The sequence below is a fragment of the Talpa occidentalis genome, unplaced genomic scaffold, assembly GCF_014898055.3.
Source record: "Talpa occidentalis isolate TD23 unplaced genomic scaffold, MPIMG_talOcc4v2.1 talOcc4.11, whole genome shotgun sequence".
NCBI lineage: Eukaryota > Metazoa > Chordata > Mammalia > Eulipotyphla > Talpidae > Talpa > Talpa occidentalis.
Genome location: NW_023601104.1, coordinates 58,795,013 through 58,814,070, shown reverse-complemented (window position 1 = coordinate 58,814,070; position 19,058 = coordinate 58,795,013). Strand labels below are relative to the sequence as shown.

The window sequence follows — 19,058 nt, the reverse complement described above, 5'->3', positions numbered from 1 at the left end:
AGGCTAGTAGAATATCTGATGGGCTTTCAAGTATCCCCAGGTTTACATCAAAATTATCTCCTGTAAAATAATGGAAAGAGAATAGTGATGGGTTTGGGGTAAGAGCATCCTGGAGAGATGGGGGATGTGCATAAGTAGGCCCTGCATGGCTGTGCAGATGTATTGGTCCACAGTCCCTTCCTGGCACACATGTCAGAGGTTGTTCAAATGCTATTTAGAAAAAAAAAAAATTAAGAACCTTAGGTTCAGTGAAACTTGTGTTTTTTTCATCTACAGAACATACAAGAGTCTTTGTAGTTTTCAGCCTTAGGTATTAGTAGGTTTTACTTCTAGATGGAAACAAAAGATATTTCTGATGAAATCTGAAGTTGCAAATATGGACAGCTTCATACAATAAAATTCAAGGTTTTATAGTACATTGTCTAAGAATAATAAAGTGCATATATCATTTTGTGGATGATAATTCAGATTAAGGAAGAAAATAGGATATATATATCATTTTATGGATGATATTCAGATTAAGGTTTACTATTTAGCATTTAGTTTTCTGTGATATTAGTAACTTAGTTCAAGAATGTTAAAGAATGCATTGCAAGTTCTTTGACATAAAATATTGCTTTATCAGTGTTTGAATTTAAATGACATTTTGCTTTATTTAACTTGAAAATTTCTTGTGTATAATTACATCGTGATTAAATGCCATTTTCCACAAACTTTCTTCTTTCTCCTTAAGTAGCATTTGTTGTACACAAATAGATAAACTTGAGCTTAAATTAAAGTTTTAAACTCTTTGCTTTAAATTCTTAGCTAACACTAATCTCAAAATCATGTTAACTTCGGTCATTTAGGAAACATTAGAAATGGCTTTCTAAAACCAGAGGCTTCGGGGTTTAATTTTTCTTATCTTCCTTTGGGCTTTGGGGAGTCTCTCAGGGTGCCTCAATTAATTTATAACAATGCTGCTCAACATGTGCTGAGGAAATTATACAAAATATTCAAATCTTTCATGTTCAGAGCCTTTCACAAAGTCATATTAGGTAGATATCATCTTCTTTTGATTAAATACAGAATAACCAGAAATATCTTAGAACTCTCATTTTATATCTCACCAAATTAAAGATTAAAAATATTTCCCTCCAGTAGATACAAAAATAGTATTAAATAAATATGGGGGTTAAGGGAAAAGGGGTAGGAAAACAAGCTAACATTGATACTAAAATAGTAGCTGCTAGTTCAAAATGACCAATAAACTTAAACAACTTCATTGAACTGAAAACAGATTTAAAACAATTTACATATTTTTTTTGTGTATCAAGGATAATGTCCTATTTTGAATTACTTAACTAGTAGATCTTAACTAGTTTTTGAGGAAATTATTGGAATAAACATACAAATTAAATATTACATGTGTGTTTGGATATGTGTTTCTATTCATGGGTGTTGAGTATAGTAGTGGGATGTAACCATCAATACTGTTTTGGACAGCAGAACAATTGTCTAATTTCAAAATGTGGAAGCAGGTAAACTGAGACTGAAGGTGAGGTAAGAGATCAAAATATGACAAAATATTACTCATCTATTGTCTGCCCTAGTTTTAAATAAATACAAATGACAGGACAGAATCCAGACTGCTGTGTACTGAGGATTGCAGAGCAGGTGTGGAAGTATGCTTTAGAGAAGAATGTTATTTCTAATCACTGGACCATAGAGAGAAAAGACAAGAGGAGGCCTTGATGAGAGGACACTCTCATTTTGAGGATATCTCATTGTGTCTCCATTTTTTAATATGGGAGGGGCTAAACCTATTTATCTGCTTTGGGGATTAACCTTGATTGGCTTTTTTATGGAAGAGATTTGTTTTGAGAGATGATATCTACCTACGTGGTACAGAAGGTGGCAAAGTTAAATTTAAAAAAAAAAAAGAGTGGAATTTTAGGGAAGTTAAAAGAATGATGAAGAATACTAGACATTTATTGTATTAACAAAAGGCTACATTTATATTGGAAATACAGACTATGGTTTGTTTCTCATAATTCTTTGAAATTCTGATATAGTTGTGTAATATTGTTAAAATATTCAATTTAATATTTACCATTCAATTTTACATATGGGCAAAAAAAAGTTTTACTATTCACCCTATGTCTGGTTTGACCTAATAATACTATTCCCCTTCTCAATCCGACCTTACCCCATTCATCTTTTGACTCCACTGTTCTCTAGCCCTATTTCACTTAAGTTCACCAATGTCAGCCTGACTTTCATAGGCAGAAACGTGTTGTCTGTGTTCATCCTAATGGACAACTCTATTGTAAGTGACATTTTCTGACCTACTACCATATTTGAGCATCTCTTTGTGTAACTTTTAAAACACCATATTTCTTTGTTTTCCTTCTACCTTCTACCTCTCCTGACTTTATAAATGTGTCAAGTCTTTTTTCCTGTCCTCTCTGTACTAATTGATATTTCTTATGGCTCTGTCACTATCCTCTTAGTCACTATCCTCTATCCATTCAATTGTCAACCAAAAGTTGTAAATCTTTATATTTAGCAACAACCTGTTTTTTAACTCACTATCAACATCTGAAACTGAACACTTCCCCTTCTCTCCTGAATCTTTATCTCTTCCTTATCCCTATATGAGTTTGTGGTATTAGAATATGTAATATAGTGAGTCAAAGAATACAGATATTAGGCAAAAAAGTTTCACACACAAGAGGAATCATAATAGACTCGGCTTAAAATGTCAAATTGGGAGAGCATTGTGAAAAGGAGAAAGGAGGAGAAGACTCACATAGTATCTTAAACTAGTAATTCATGAGGAAAGAGAAAAAATAAAAAAGGAAGACACCGTGTTTTACAAGTACTGTACACATGCACCATAGTGGAAATTGTGAAATAAATTAGAAGAAGAAAATTATTGACAGTGCTGCTTAGATAAATGTGAGATATTTTAGAAACTGAGAAGTGTTTTTGTGAAAGCATGTAATCACTTTAACCAATAGAAAAATGGAGGGAGGGTCTCCCTCGTGGCACAAGGGGTTAAGAACCAGGGATATGAAGCTATCCGCAGCTACTGCAGCATGAGTTCGATTCCCAGACAGGGAGCAACCCACATGACTCAGCAGACCTTTCCTGACTCGCCCACTGTTCCCCTCAGCAATGTATTTCAATCTGCCTGTTCTGTTCCCCACTCTGTCTCTGGTGAATCCTCTCACCCCCTACACCTCTGGCTTGCGCCCAGTTCTTGTATGTATAAATAAATAAATCTTAAAAAGAAAAATGGAGGGAAAATTTGATTATTGTCATGCTTTACTTGTGATGCTGAATGAGTGCTAAGAGAGTTGTGTAATTAGCAGATTCAACCCCATTATCTCTATTTGGAGTATCTTTCTCCCCCTTCCCCCCTCTTGCTTCTTTTTCTCTCCTTCCTTCTCTCCCTTCTTGCCCAAAGACTCTGCAGTACATTGAAAAATTGGTGTGGGATGTTTTCTGATCCCCTTACAGGGGATTCTGAGAGAGGTGTAATGAACATCACTCTTTCCATACTTACCTGTCCCAAATGATCTGTGATCTGCACGATGAATATAAGCTACCTTGACCTAATGTAGAAGACTGGCAGGATTTTACTGATAACTTAAATTCCCAGAGAATAGCTGGATCAAGGATTTGAGGGATTTACCAAAGTACAAAGCTCTTAGGGTGTTTGGAGGACAGGAAACTTCTAATTCTAAACCTGTTATTGGCTAGCAGCAAGGTGCCCTTCAGAACCTGTGCCTGTTATTGGAAAAAAAGCTTCTCTTTTAAAAATATTTCCTATCGAGTCCTAACTCTAAGAAACTCCCCTCATGCTTTGAATTCAGGAAATTCCCCTTCATCTCAAGCCTGTTAGTTATATGGGGGCCATGATTATAGAGTTACTTTTATTTTAAAAATCAAATCTTTTACCTAGTTAAGCAAAGTATAAGCTTCAATGTCATCTTAACTCCTGCTCCCTCACTGACACATCAGTTAATCTGCAAGTCCTGTCTAACAAGGTCTCTATAGTACATCTCTCTCCTTATGTCCACTCAGAGGGCAACAGAGTTTGTCTCTTACATTTGGAGGCACAATGGCAAGTGGAAAGAGTGGTGTCTGGTAACTAGAAGCCACATGCATCACATTTTAATGTAGTTATTTTTAACTCACTTCAGGCAGTCTCTTACAGACATGACTTTGAACACACTATTTCCTCTCTCTGGAATATCCTTTCTCTTTTGTTCCTACCCCATGATCTTTCCACAGCTACTAATATTGTAATCCCTAGGCCGATTGAGTCATCTTCTGCTTTGTCCTTTGACAGTACTTTTCACTTTCTGCTGTGATAGTGTTTATGCCTTGTTCAGCTGTATTGGTTTTTAATAGATTGAGCAGACCCAGGGGGCTGTAAGCCCCTAGAGGGCATAGCTCATAATATTCATCTTCAGGTCTCCAGCAAAAATTCCCATCCCTTATCTATAGCAGATGCTCAATAAATATGTACTTTAAAATCTGTATATGAGATTAAAGGTTAAGAGTTCTCCTGGTTGTTGCCATTGGAGAATAATTTATTTTGTTCTTTCTCCAAAAGAATACAGAGAAAATTTGGTTTAACTTTCAAAGGCATACTTTAACAAGATAAAAGAATATCTCTCTTTTGCCCTTTTAGGTTGACCTCTTGAACCCAAATCTGGTTTACTCAAATTAAGAGAGTTGATATGATTAGTGTTTGAAAAGTTTTTATATAATGGGATTTGGTTTACTTCAAGAAAATTTGGATGAATATGAGTCTCATGCAATATTTTAACATTTTAATTCATTGTTGACTCTGCAGGGCAAAAGGGGTCATCACCTTAGTCCAATTTTGGGATGATGAATTGAGACTTTTTCTAATAGGCAGAAAGATGTCTTGCTTCAGATATAGTACTGCCAATTGGATTTACATTTAAAGTATGTAAATTCCATGCTATGATAATTGATAGTTTTCTAAAATATGTCAGTGTCATTAGAGTGATATTTGCAAACAGAAAGTGTAAATTAATTATTAAATATTTGCTCTGTGCTCCTAATTATGTAGTATAGGACAGATGTCAAAAATGATGCTCATCCTAGAATGAGGTGCTTACTATAAAGTTAAAATGTTAAGAAAAAGGAAAAACACTGCATAATACATATCCCTAGAAAACAGAGAAGAGAATTATTACAAAGTCATCCAAGATGGTGTCAGAAACATTGATCTAAATATCAGTCTTGGAATTCTAGCTGGGAGAATATCATAAGTAGAGACTTGTGAAATCTCCATGCTCTTTACTTCCCACTGATATTGGGCTGATGTTATAGAGAAATGGGATTTGGAGTTGCATAGTCTGTGTGAAGACCTTTTAGAGAGAACCTAAAACATCATGTAGAGGGATTAGGACTCTGAAATGTCAAGGGGAGATTTTTAGGCAGGAAAATAACTTGATGAAATAGAAGTTTCAAAATACATTTTTGGAAATTGTAAGATTCCAGGGAATTGATATGAATTGGAGGTAGGACGATGAATTTAAACAATGTTATGTTGGTTAAGTTTGGAGCAGTTATCAGCTTATATGGTGGATCTAGCTATAGTTCTCTAACTACTCCGTGCACAGTTTACCCGTCTTTTTATATTCCCTTCTTCAAGTTTAGTTCAAGTTTGGGATTATTTAGAAGCCTAATTTAACTATGTCAGGCGTAGATTTAATAGTATGAAGTAGTGAAATGCTCTCTCTGGTCTTATGAGGCCGCAATAGTTGCAGGTTTGTGTCCAGGTCATTTGCTGTCCTCAAACTTTCCATCCCTAATTTAGGAATAAGAGCAATGACAGGAAAGCTCTTGGTCTTTCTGTAGACCAAAAGAGCTAATGGAAACTTCCAAAATGTTTGCCTTATCATTGAGCAACTAAAGTCCTGAGTATATATTTTCATGTGTACTGGAAAAAAAATACATCTTCAAGCCATACAATATTCCACTCTTCTATAAAATAAGTGGTAGGTCATGATGATTACAGTATATAGGAAATTACCTTTTCTAAGAATGTGTTAAAATACAGAAAGAACAGGAGAAAATTACCCTGAATGAAAACGTGTTATTATAAATTTTTAAGTTTTAAATAAAACTGCTTATTTGCATAATGATGCTTTAAAAAGACATCATAAAATTAATATTACTAGTCATTGATTTGATATTAAAACAAAAATAGGAATTGTAAAGTAATCTGAAAATAATGCCATGTTACTATATTTAGATGTGTTAATAACCATATGGACTATCACTTATTAAGCTAAATTTGAATCAAAATACATTGCAAGATAATGAGTCTGCATTTTTATTTAGCATTTTTCTATTCATTTCACAAGTGCTTATTAATTGATGTTTGTTAACCCCTATAATATGCATACAATTATTTAAGACACGGGTTTGAAAATAAGTAGCTCTCTAGTATTATTTACCTAATTGAAGTTTAAATTTCATCACTGAAGAAAATAATTTTCAAAAAACATTGTATGAAATATATCAGTGCATCCACTGAAACATTATAGATAAAAAATTCTAATGTCATAAAACTAAAAATATTACAGTGTCTAGACAGTGTCCAAAGACATAGTATAAAACTTTTGATAAATTGGCATGTAAAGCAAACATTTGATTTGTTTAAGCATCATTTAGTTTTTTTTCAAACCAGTGAAATGATACATAGCATGAATTTTAGTTTGGAAAAAAAAATGAAAAAGACCTATTATCTCTAGGAGTATTTTCCTTTAGTCAAATATTTACAAAAACAGGGCCTCCCCTGGTGGTGTAGGCGGTTGAGTGCCACGTTGTGAAGCTGTCCACAGCCTCTGCAGCGCCGGTTCCATCCTGGCCAGCCAGCGAGGGTCCCACATGGCGTGGCAGACCTCTCCTGTCACTCCTGTTGCTCCCCCAGCAGTGTATTTCGTCAGTCTGCCTGTTCTTTTCCCCGCTCTGTCTCTGGTGAATCCTCTCACCTCCCGCGCGTCTGGCCTGTACCGAGGTTCTTGTATAAAATAAATAAATAAATCTTAAAAAAAAAAAACACACACAAATATTTACAAAAACACCAAAATATTTCTAATAATCTTGAGTAATTAATACTGTCATTGTCATCAGTTGGTGTGTTTGGTAAAAATGCAGATTTGGGGGTTTCTTCAACCATAAAAGTTTTCTATATATACATTTGAAGTCTGCTTTTGAAACAAGTTCTTCGGGAGTTTATTAGGCATTCTGATTGTAAGAGCTACCTTTTGAAGTATATCCCTCATTTTTAGGCTACTCTGAACATTTGTTTATGTCATTTGATGCTGAATTTTGGAGATTAGGATCCTGGATTTGAAAATTGAAAATAAGGATTCTGATTGGTGAAATAAATGGAAATAACCAGTCATTTTATTATCCACAAGTAGGATTTTCATTGTTTTAGTTTCTAGTTGAAACTGAAAATTTTTTTTTTTTTTAAATATTAAATTTTATTTTTATATTCCCCCATACAATTGCAAACGCCCCATTCTGACCCCAATCCTTCCCCTCCCGCCCCCCCACCCCCCAAAAAGTGTCTCTGGTTCATAGTTTTTTTGTTGATTTTGATTTTCACTTTCTTATATTCATTTTCCTGGTCCCTTATTTAAGTTTTCTAGATTCCTGCTATGAGTGAGACCATCCGGTATTTTTCTTTTTCTTTTTGGCTTATTTCGCTGAGCATGATCCCTTCCAGTGCCATCCATGTTGCTGCAAATTGCATGTGTTTATCTTTTTTGAATGCTGAGTAATATTCCATGGTATATATGTACCACATCTTCTTGATCCAGTCATCTATTTTTGGGCATTTGGGTTGTTTCCAAAGCTTAGCTATTGTAAACAGTGCTGCTATAAACATAGGAGTGCAGGTGCTCTTTGGAATTGATGTTTCTGTGTCCTTTGGGTAAATACCTAGGAGTGGAATTGCTGGATCATATGGAAGCTCTATGTTTAGTAGGTCCAGAAATCTCCACACAGCTCTCCATAGTGGTTGGACCAGTTTGCACTCCCACCAACAGTGCACAAGAGTTCCTTTTTCTCCACAACCTCGCCAACATTTGTTGTTGCTAGTTTTTTTAATATGTGCCATTCTCACTGGTGTGAGATGGTATCTCATGGTAGTTTTGATTTGCATTTCCCTGATTGCAAGTGATGTTGAACATTTTTTCATATGTCTGTTGGCCATTTGCATTTCCTCTTCAGAGAAGTGAAACTGAAAATTATAACAAAATGTCCTTTTCAATGACTAAACGATGAGTATTCTACACATTTATGTTATATGAAACAAGGTATAAAATATTTTAAAACTGTCCATTTTCAATTTCAGAACAGATTTTCTCAAAAATTTTCCCAGAGTTAGACTTAGAGTCATTTAATTTCTTTCATAGAATCCCCAAATTTATCTTAAAATTCCATAGGACTTGTCATTTTTTTAGTGTTAAATAAATGATTCTAAATATGGCCACGCTAATTTTCAAGTAGCCTCTGCTGAAAATATTGCTGTTTAGGTGATATTGCTACCAGGAGATTCTTGAGATTACTCTCCTTTGCATGCACAGTCTTTTCACTTGCCTTTAGTTAAAATGACCTTTTCTCATCCACTACAAACAAAAATGCTCAATTCATTAATGGGAATGGCCTCCAGTTCAAAGCTGGTAACACAGTAATCTATTGGATTCCAGGAATCATGTCTTGTGATCTAAGTATTTCTCATGATACAAAGAGTGGTTTTTTTGCACAGAGTGGTTTTTCAGCAGTTCTGCTAGTGAATTTTTCTGGTGTGGCACTCAAGTAGGAGAAAATTTATTCAGGACTTTCAACAGTTTCATGAGAATGTAGTCTCTGTTGAGTGAGAATTTTATACTCAAGCTCAATGATTTATTGCTTGCATTAGTGGCTTAATTCAGTGCTCATGTTTTGCTCATATCAGTGCAGGAGTTTATAAATATTATAAACCAAGCTGTTGTTTAATTCCTGAAGGCCAAAATTTCTCATTCCTTAACGTGCTATTTGCATCACTGAGCTTATAAAATTAATAGAAAAATGTCAGTGTCTTCACTTCATATTTGTTTATCTTTTCCAGTGATCACTTTCTCTTGTACTACTGAGTTTTTTGGACAGTATCCCTTACTGCATTAAATTTTAAAATTTCAAAATGGAAGTAATCTCACCTTTTTACAATCATACTTTATCGTCTGGTTTTATAATAATTGTGATTTCTCTAGTTACTAGTTTTTTTCCTTCCCAAAGTTTTCCCTTTGCCATTTTTAGAATATTTTGGTGACTGTCAGATAAATCTGAGACTTTCTCTCCAACAAAATCTTTAATTAATTGGGGCCTCCCTGATGGAGTAGGAGTTAGGTCTCAATGCTATCACCGTGAGGACTACTGGGCCTGAGTTCGATCCCTGGCTAGGCAGCTAACCCACATAGTGCAGCAGATCTCTCCTGTCTCCCCTGCTCCTCCCCTCAGCAGTGTATTTCAGTAGATCCGCCTGTTCTGCTCCCCACTCTTTCTCTGGTGAATCCTCTCACACATACCTCACTCCTTTGGTCTGCACTCCAATTCTTCTATGCCTTAATTAATTAATTTTAAAAATCTTTAATCCCTTGGCGATACTCAAAGTGTGAATACTGATGGATCTGATTATGGGAAAGTCTAATAATAGTTGCTCTTACTACCAGGACGATTCATGGGAGGACTGTTCACTTATCTTTTGTGTGTCTTGTCTCTCTTCCTGACTTGACAGCTCCCCCTACTGTTCGTATTGTGCACTCCGGCTTGGCCTGTAACATTGAGGAGGAGCGCTACTCTGAAAGGGTCTACACTATACGGGAAGGAGAAACCCTAGAATTGACCTGTCTGGTCACAGGACATCCACGTCCACAGGTGAGTCCTGACCTGTGACACTGGAAAAGGGTGTGGTGAGTGAGTGTGTGTGTGTAAGGCAGGATAAGGGTGGTGTAGCTCAACTTCAAGCTTGACGTGCTCATGTGAATAAAACGAAAAAAGAAATTTTTGTTTTGGTATTGTGAGAAAATTGGAAGACACTTCTACGGAAGCTGTTAAAAAGACAACTACAAAAATATCTCAGCAAGATAACAATTCATATGGCAATGAGTTTATTTTCGGATGTGGAACATGATTTCATGATGACATAATTGCAGCCGAGGAAGCATTTATTCTGAAGAATGTGATGCAGGAGGTCACATGTACTTTTCTTACCCCTAGTTATTATATTCATAGAAAACTTTGCAAAACAAATGTTTGCAGGTGCTATAGACACTTAGACTTTCAGAGTCATCAGCTACAGCTTTTGTAAACTAATTTAGAAATAGGAACAAAACTGAAACTTTTAAAGTACACTGAAATGATGAACAATGAGCAAAGTAATAGCAGGAGTAAAAGAAAGGGTTAGATATGGCTAATATAATTAGACTACATAGATATGTGATGTAAAAGTTTAATTTGGATACAGAATATTTGGATATTTTATTCATTGTCAATTCTTATTGTTGTATAGTTAACTTGACTAGTTCAAAACTGACATTGGTAACTAACACAAACACTAGATGAAAAATCTCATTGTATAGAGTTACATATTTTAAATATTTGTGTTACCAAAAATAAAATTCAGCTAATACTAACTGCAGCAAGGTAAGTAAAGAGCAATGTGGAAATTTCTGATTCCACCACTTTGTGCCATTTCTTCCTACCATCCCTAACTCTTAATACTCAGCATGTTTTGATCTTGAAAAACAAATTAAAATAGGCATATGAACTGCAGAGAATGAAGCACAGATTGTTAACTAGTGGTTAAAATAGAAATAGTAAAATAGGTTCAGCAAAACATGCTGTTGGTAAATTGGGAAACATTAAAATAATCTAGAAAAAAATGATTATTAAAATTTATTGAAAAATATTATATTTCACAGTAACTAAAGTTATAAATTATATTTGATATTAACTGAAAATTGGTTTAAAATGTCATAATAAAATTGAGTTCTATAAAATTTGACCTGAAATAGTTAGACCTGGTAGAAAAAAAAGTTTGCAAAATTAAACATACAAGGACAAGAACAATAAATATTAAAAATTGATAGGACAATAAAACTGATTATATGAAGCATTTTTATTTTTAAATGTATACAGAAAACAGTGGAGTCCAGGGAAAATAATTTTCCTAAAATTAAAAAACAATAGCATTAATGCAAGAAAAGTTCCTAAAGAATTTTTAGTGTAATTATAACTTGATTATAAATAGTGCATTTATATACATTCTGTGAAAATTTGAGAATTAAAGAGTTGGGATTAGAACAAAAGGGTCCAAATAAATATGAAAGAAACCCAAAGTTGCTTTATGAGAAGCAGTTTATGGCAAGAGACTATTCAGCAATGCTCCCGTTATTTCCACCCTGAACACAACATATTCTGCATCTTCAGAACTCCAGGTTTTACATACAAATGCTACTTCTTATTTTGCATCTAAATCATTTCAGCTGCTCCACTTCCTTTATCTAAACTGTAAGTGTCCTAGTATTAGAATTTCTTATTTTTTCCATATACCTTCCCTTTCACAATCTTGAAGTTCTACAGAGCAACCCCAATGTTAATTGGCTTGGCCTAATTCTGGGTCAATGAGAAAACTCAATTGCAGGCACACACAAAAAGGTTAATAGAAGGTCTATTTACAAAAAGGGGAAATGAAGAAATGAATAACTCAGGGAGAAAGAGAGTGAGACATATTGGTGAACGCATCCTACCAGTTCCACTGAGTTGGGACCACAATAACATGCTGAAAGCCGTTGAAAAACCAAGCCTCCCTCCCCAATCCCTCTCCTTCCCACCCCACCCCCACTCCAGCCAACCAAGGCCCACATGTCTGGTTACACACCAAACCTGGCAGCTTAACTCCACCCTCAGTTCCCAGAAACCCTCCCTTTCATGGTCATGACATTATGGGATTTGTAGTCCTTTGTGTCCTAAATAGCTTTGGTCTGGGGTCGGGGTTGGTTCTATAGAACCTGTTTGTGGAGTTTGTATTGAACATCCTTTCCCCTGACCAGATGTAATATTTGATCTTGCCCAATCAAAAATAAGTTCTAAAACAAAGAAGTAGATTATTGCCTTAATTACTTTTCCTAAATAGTTCCATTTTGGGAACGATTTTAATGTATTATGACCCTAGGAAGAATTTAGTGTTTTAGTATCGTTATTTCTTCATTCCTAGATGTATTTTAGGTATTTGCAGGTGCATTAGTTTGAGCTTAGCTTGCCTGTTTGAAAAATTAACTGGGTCTTTTATTTGTCAACAAAGTGTATAAGGAGGGCTGACAGAACAGCTGGGCCTTGGCATACTGGCCAAATTGTGAAGGGCACGCTATTGGCAGCTGGTCCTGAGGATGATTTTTCTTGGCTGATACCATGCCACAAAGTTGGAATGACTGTTGCTGCTTTTACTAATCTGAATACATTAATAGTTGTAAATGCAGTGGAAGAGAGGAGTTCTTCGGTTATTCTTTGAGAAATTTCTTAATCTGTTGCCTATTCCTATGGCAACGAGTCATAAACATTTCTACTTCCAGAGAGCACCATTTTTCTTCTGAATTCTTAACAAATATATTGTTTGACAATGGATAGTGGTTTAAAGGTATTTATGTGTGTCTAAGGAGAATAAAATGAAGTGAAGGAGATAACAGTACAATATGGAAGTTAAAGGCATGGGACTGGGTGTAATCTTGGATCCACCACAACTTCTAGAATGACCTGAGAAAGTTCCTTAATCTCTCTGTTCTCCATTTTTGGATTTATATAATAGAGATGATAGTAGCCATCATCCCTATTTCATTGTTTCCTCTTAAAAATTAAATGGATATATATGCACATATATCATGTAAATATGCACATATATATTACTAGGCACATAATTAACATTATATTGAAACATAATAAATATTGTTTACTCTTCATTATTAAGTGCTTTATGCTTAGACCTAAGGTGTAGAGTGGAATGTATAGTTATGAAAATAAGTTATAGTTATGAAAATGTATAGTTATGAAAATAAGTCGATTTGAAAATTGCTCTTGTCTTTCCATGGCATATTTTAAAGTAGATAAATGAAGATTTATAAATATCTTCTCATCGCCCATTCCTAGTTAAACATTAAATAGGTTGACATATCACATTGCAGTCCTTTTCATTGCGTTTTTATAAATATAATTACATATATTCATATTTCATTTTTGTTTTTTTAAAAAGGTAGCAAAATGTATTATTCTTTTGCTGGAATTTTTTACTGGACCATGTATCCAAAGCATCAAATATAGATCTAGGCTAGTACGTCTCATTATTTGATTCTTGGAGAGAACTTGATATAAGTGAAGATTCTCAGAACCTATTACATCAGAAACTACTGCATTTGAGCCAGTTTTAACAGTTTCCCTTAAAACTGCATTGGGGCTTGTTATAACAAGCCCTACAAATGTTTCTGATGCACACTAAAGTTTGAGAACCACTGAATCAGATTATTATTTTCACAAAGACTGAATTATACTTTGTATGGGTGCTCTAAATTTATAGAATTACTGTCATGTTGATCAACATTGAATTACTATGGATTTTCACCATTAAAAAAATAACAATGAATATTTTGGTGCACGTATGTGCTTGAGTATACCCATGTTACAAGGCATTTGTGTAGTATAGTTTCTTTCCTCAAAATGGAAATATTTAGCCAAAATACACAGTAGCTTCTACTTGCTTCTTTAGTACAAGTGAACCTTTTAAAAAATTTTGGCAATTTGATGTGAGCAAGTAAATTACACCTTAACACATTTAAATTTGCATTTTCTTAATCATTGGTCAATTTGAAATTTCCCCACAGATTTATCATTTTTTTTAATCTCTTGATTGCTTTAATCTGCTATTATTGATTTGCTGTTTGTCTTCTTGTAGTCTTGTGAGGACTTTATATAAATTGTTAAATAAATTTAATATCTGATAAACAGGTTTCAAATTTTACCCTCCATTTTTTTGTTTCTCAGTTTTGTTTATGTAATTTTTAGTTTTTTTTTTTTTAATGATGGTTCATTTTAATCTTTTTTTTTTTTTTTTATAGAGGCATGCTTTATTTATTTGTTTGCTGGTTTGTTTGTTTGTTTGTTTTGTTTATACATGCACTGGGTACAGTCAGAAGCGCGGGAGGGTGAGAGAATTCACCAGAGCCAGAGCGGGGAGCAGAGCAGGCAGAAGGACCGAAGTACACTGCTGAGGGGAGCAGCGGGCAGCAGGAGAGGTCTGCACGCCATGTGGGACCCTCCTCTGGTGGCCGGGGAGCAGCCGGGGATCGAACCGGCGCCGCAGAGGCCGCGGGCAGCTTCGCAACCCAGCGCTCAACCGCTGCGCCACCAGGGAGGCCCTCATTTTAATCTTTTTATTTGGACTTCTACATTGGGTACCAATTTTATGAAGGTCTCAGTCATATCAATATATTTTATATTGTTTTTCCCTAACAGCTCAGATTATTTATATATTTGATGATTTCATCTTCTGAAAATGGTTTTATCCATATGTGATTATTAATCTAGTGTTTTCTCTTTTACTGCTAGTTCTTTCTCTCTGCCTCAGTCCAAATAGGATAGTCATAAGTCTATCCAACAGCTTTAAAAAATGCTAATTTTGTCATCAAAAATTTGCCTAATTCTATTCCATTGTTCTAGCTAACCCTTTTTATACCAATGTTATACATTTTAATTTCTATAACTTTGCTCAGTTTTGTCTATAACTTGTCTGTGGCTTAATTTTTTAATATTTTCTTAGTTAACCTCAAACATTTTCACTTCTTTATAAATTTGAAAACCAAATTTTCATACCCTTGACCCAAATAAATGTTGGGATTTAAATAACATTTCATTGTTCTTGCTATGAGATAATGTTGTAGGAAGTATAGCAAACTTACCAAGAACTCAGTAGGATGCTTTGAATATTTCACACTTCTAAGCTAGACAGAATTTTATTATAACCAGTATAATGTGACTGTCTTTTAATTGTTTTAATAACTAACATGCATGTGTATATTTGCAAGACTAAAATATATTGACCTTTTATTCTACTTTCAAAAACCAAGCAAAACAAATATTAAAATTTGCCTCAAATAAAGCAACTCTATATTCATGTATTTTTAATGTTACTTTTTGGTTAAAGCTCATTTGTCATAGCTAAAATGTTTTTGAAAACCACTTTTTAAAAATAATTATGTATATCTCACATTTAAATCTAAGAAACATTAAAATTGTTTACGAGTCACCCCTATGGAGTGCATGCTTTTTGGATTAAAAAAAAAGGCAAGACCTTTTTTTATTATATAACGGGATCATATCCAGTCATTTGATTGTTATATAAATGTATTCTAGTGTGTCAGGGCTGTTACTGTTATTGATATTTTTATCTTCATAATCCTATGCAGTGATAAAGTGATAATCTTACCTTGATGAAATCTGAGCGAATAAGTTCTGGTAACAAATTTTTCAGATTGAAACAATTCTTGCTAGCTGTATGTTATTCTTTGCAAATATTTTATTCATTTTGGTTGATATTTCATACATTTTCTCAGTTTCAGTGTATTAAATTTCTTTTTTTAATTTATTTATGCATACAAGAACAGGGGTGTAGGCCAGAGATTGTGGACAGGTGAGAGGATTCATCAGAGACAGAGTGGGGAGCACAACAGGCAGATCTACTGATATACACTGCTGAGGGGAGCAGTGGGTGAGATAGGCAAGGTCTGCTGCACCATGTGGGTCAGCAACCTGGCTGGCCAGGGATGGAACTCATGCTACAGTGGCTGTAGATAGCTTCATAGTGCTGAGACTTAACCTCTTGTGCCACCAGGGAGGCCCCTCTATTAAATTTCTTATAGCAATAAATTATAATGTTATTGAGCATGCATGAAACATAAACATAGTTATGCTTATTATTACTTAATATTTATGACTTATGGAAGCCAGATGTCAAATAAAGACCTGGCCCGGAGTAGTGGGCTTATGGTTATTTCCTAAGTGCATTTTTGGGATGAACATTCTTACAAGTTGACAGGATCCTCACATTGGTCACCTGACCTGCCAAGTAAGTCAGAATCCTTGTGCTCAGAAGGACCTATGACACTGTCCTCCCAGAGAAAATTATTAAATTTTTTTCCAAGCAATATTGCATCTCAAGAGAAATTTCAGAGATCAGCTACTAGCATCAAGAAGTAGGTTTAAAAAGGAGAGGCAGTATCCATCATGTCACAATTTATTTCACCCATAAAATAACAAGAAGCCATAAAGAAATTTGGCAGATGATGGTAGACTTTTTAGCAAATCAGCACTGATGCTGGACCAGATATGGTGTCTTCTCTGGAACAAATAACTCTACTACTGATACTGGCTGGCATGAAACTAGTCATTTGATAAATGCATGCTTTTCAAGTCTCATTAAGAAAAATGTGATGTTTGCATTTTTTTTTTTTTTTTTGGATAGATGGCAATCCACGTGTTGCTCCATCCCAGGTCAAAATTTACTCTTACCCTCAGTAACATTGTCATGTACAGGAACTTGATCATCTTGGTAAACTAGAGTACATTGTACAAGCCCATTGCATTAATTACATCAGGACATTTTGACCTTTTGAACAAGAAATAGCAAGTTCTCTGAATGTCATAGACATATATGTGTCAGAGAGTGAGAAATAAAGTACCCACAATTTCAGTGTTATATCAAATTTGTGAATATTTTAGGAATCTGATGATCAGGGACCTGCTGGGACATTCCATCTTAGGTTATGAAAAAGTTGTTACTCCTCACAAATCTTACCAGTAAGAATTAAACCTGGTGTATGGTAGATTTTTTTTTTTTTTTGGGGGGGGGAACTGCTCTACTATACTGGGTAGTATTGCTCCAAGTGATTTTTGTTAGGTAATTTTAAAGTTTGTCAGTTGCAAGTATGGGTCAGAGCTACAGAGTGTTCTGCAGCAAGTCCAGGTGTTAGTGTAAACTGACTGCAAATCAGGCAATATGATCTATTGGGTTTGGTGTTGGATAAGGATACTGTGTGGATTCTTTACATCCACAAGAAAAATGTCATAGCACAGAGATTCAGATTCTGAAGCAAGAATAGACTTTCTATAGCAGAGTACTAATAACTGTATGAAAAGAAGTTCCTTTGTGAATAGATAGCAAGAATCAGTTGATACATGCCCCCTTGGTCAGGCCATTCTGTGACACATCCCTTATATTCAGTAGAATGGAGGTCCAGTTACTCAGCAACAATAAACACAGTGACACTTTCTTGTTCTGATTTTTCCTCCATCTTTATCACTATTCCCAACCCATACTCTGTCTTCCTGGGGTTAATTCCAAAAAAAGTACCTACTTATAATCTCTTGTCTTAGCATTTCTTTCTCCGGGCCACTCTTGGGATAAATAATGCCCATTCCTTGGACTCCAACCTAATTAGGAGTACATCTATACACACAACGCTTACTGCTTCTTCTTTGCCTCTGACCTTATGTTGTTCTATTGGGATTCTGCATTAGTGTGCATCTCTTTTCCCTGAAGACTCTAAAGGAAAGTCACAAGTCAATAGTGAAGTCATGATGTTCGGTGAAATTTTGCTTTCATTACTTAAGACTTTTATGTACCATAATTAGCTTGGACTATGATTTCCTAATGTTTTCTCCTCATGTCTTAACTAATGTCTTTTACTTAAATTAAATCTAAGCATTAAATGTTTGCAAGTTCACGCACAAGACATTTCATGTGCTGGGTATTTACAATAAAAATGCAAAAGGATTGTTTGGTTATGACATCTTTGTCTCTCATGGTCAAAATTAGATCTTAGAGATTAGAAGATGGATTATCAGCACAAATACAAAATAATGAGGTATACAAGTCAAATGGAATTTTGATAGATGTCATCTTTGGAAATCTACAAATTTTAATGAAAACTATTGTGATAGGAGTGATAAGATCAGAACCATTTTTATATTACAGCAGTTGACAAGAAATAAGCATTCTAAAATTAGATTATTTTCAGATAATAGAAGGAAATCCCTTTGACTTACAAAGGGATTATTATCTGATAAACTCATTTTAAATTGAAATTATTTTAAGTCAAAAATGCACTTAGTACACTCAAACTACCAAACATCATACTTTAGCCTAGGTTCAAATGTGCTCATGCAATAACCCACAGTTGAGCAAAATCATCTAACATGAAAAATAGTCACACCATCAAATTCCACTTTCTCCACTCTCTAGTCACACATATCATATCCCATGATATGTTTTTCCTTATATTTTTAATCTTTTACTCCTAATATTTAGCTATCTACAAAGTCCAAATGCATTAATCTTTTTTTTTTAATATTTATTTATTTATACAAGAACCGGGGTACAGGCCAGATGCGTGGGAGGGTAAGAGGATTCACCAGAGACAGAGCGGGGAACAGAACAGGCAGACTGACGAAATACACTGCTGAGGGGAGCAGCGGGCGAGAGAGGAGAGGTCTGCTTGCCATGTGGGTTGCTCTGTGGCCGGCGGGCATTGAACCAGCACTGCAGAGGCTGCGGATAGCTTCACAGTGCTGTGCTCAACCACCTGTGCTACCAGGGAGGCCCAAATTCATTAATCTTAACATAGTCTGAAGTGAACTGCTTTATGATGGAATTATAATCAAATTATTTGATCTATTTTTTAGTCTATATGTTTTATATGTGTGTATATATAAATACACAAAGATAAATTCATAAAGTATGGATCATGTGGGCATATTCAGTGTATTACAAATGATTATTTATAGTTATATCCATCCCTACTGTTTTAAAAAGTTTACATGAAAATAAATGTAATAGTGAACTACTTGTGATCCAATTGAATCCAATTTACCTGTTCGCTATGGTTAGTGCTTTAAAAATGTAAGTTAAAAGAATCATATGTACTTGAGTT

General features: G+C 34.8%; 1 protein-coding gene across 1 annotated transcript in view; it reads left to right on the top strand.

The window, feature by feature from the left end:
* The window catches only part of MDGA2 (MAM domain containing glycosylphosphatidylinositol anchor 2), a 729,529-nt gene that overhangs the window by 380,201 nt on the left and 330,270 nt on the right, over positions 1 to 19,058 (top strand). The window contains 1 exon segment of the mRNA XM_054690202.1: positions 9,821 to 9,960. Within this exon segment, the coding sequence (XP_054546177.1) occupies positions 9,821 to 9,960 (140 nt within the window).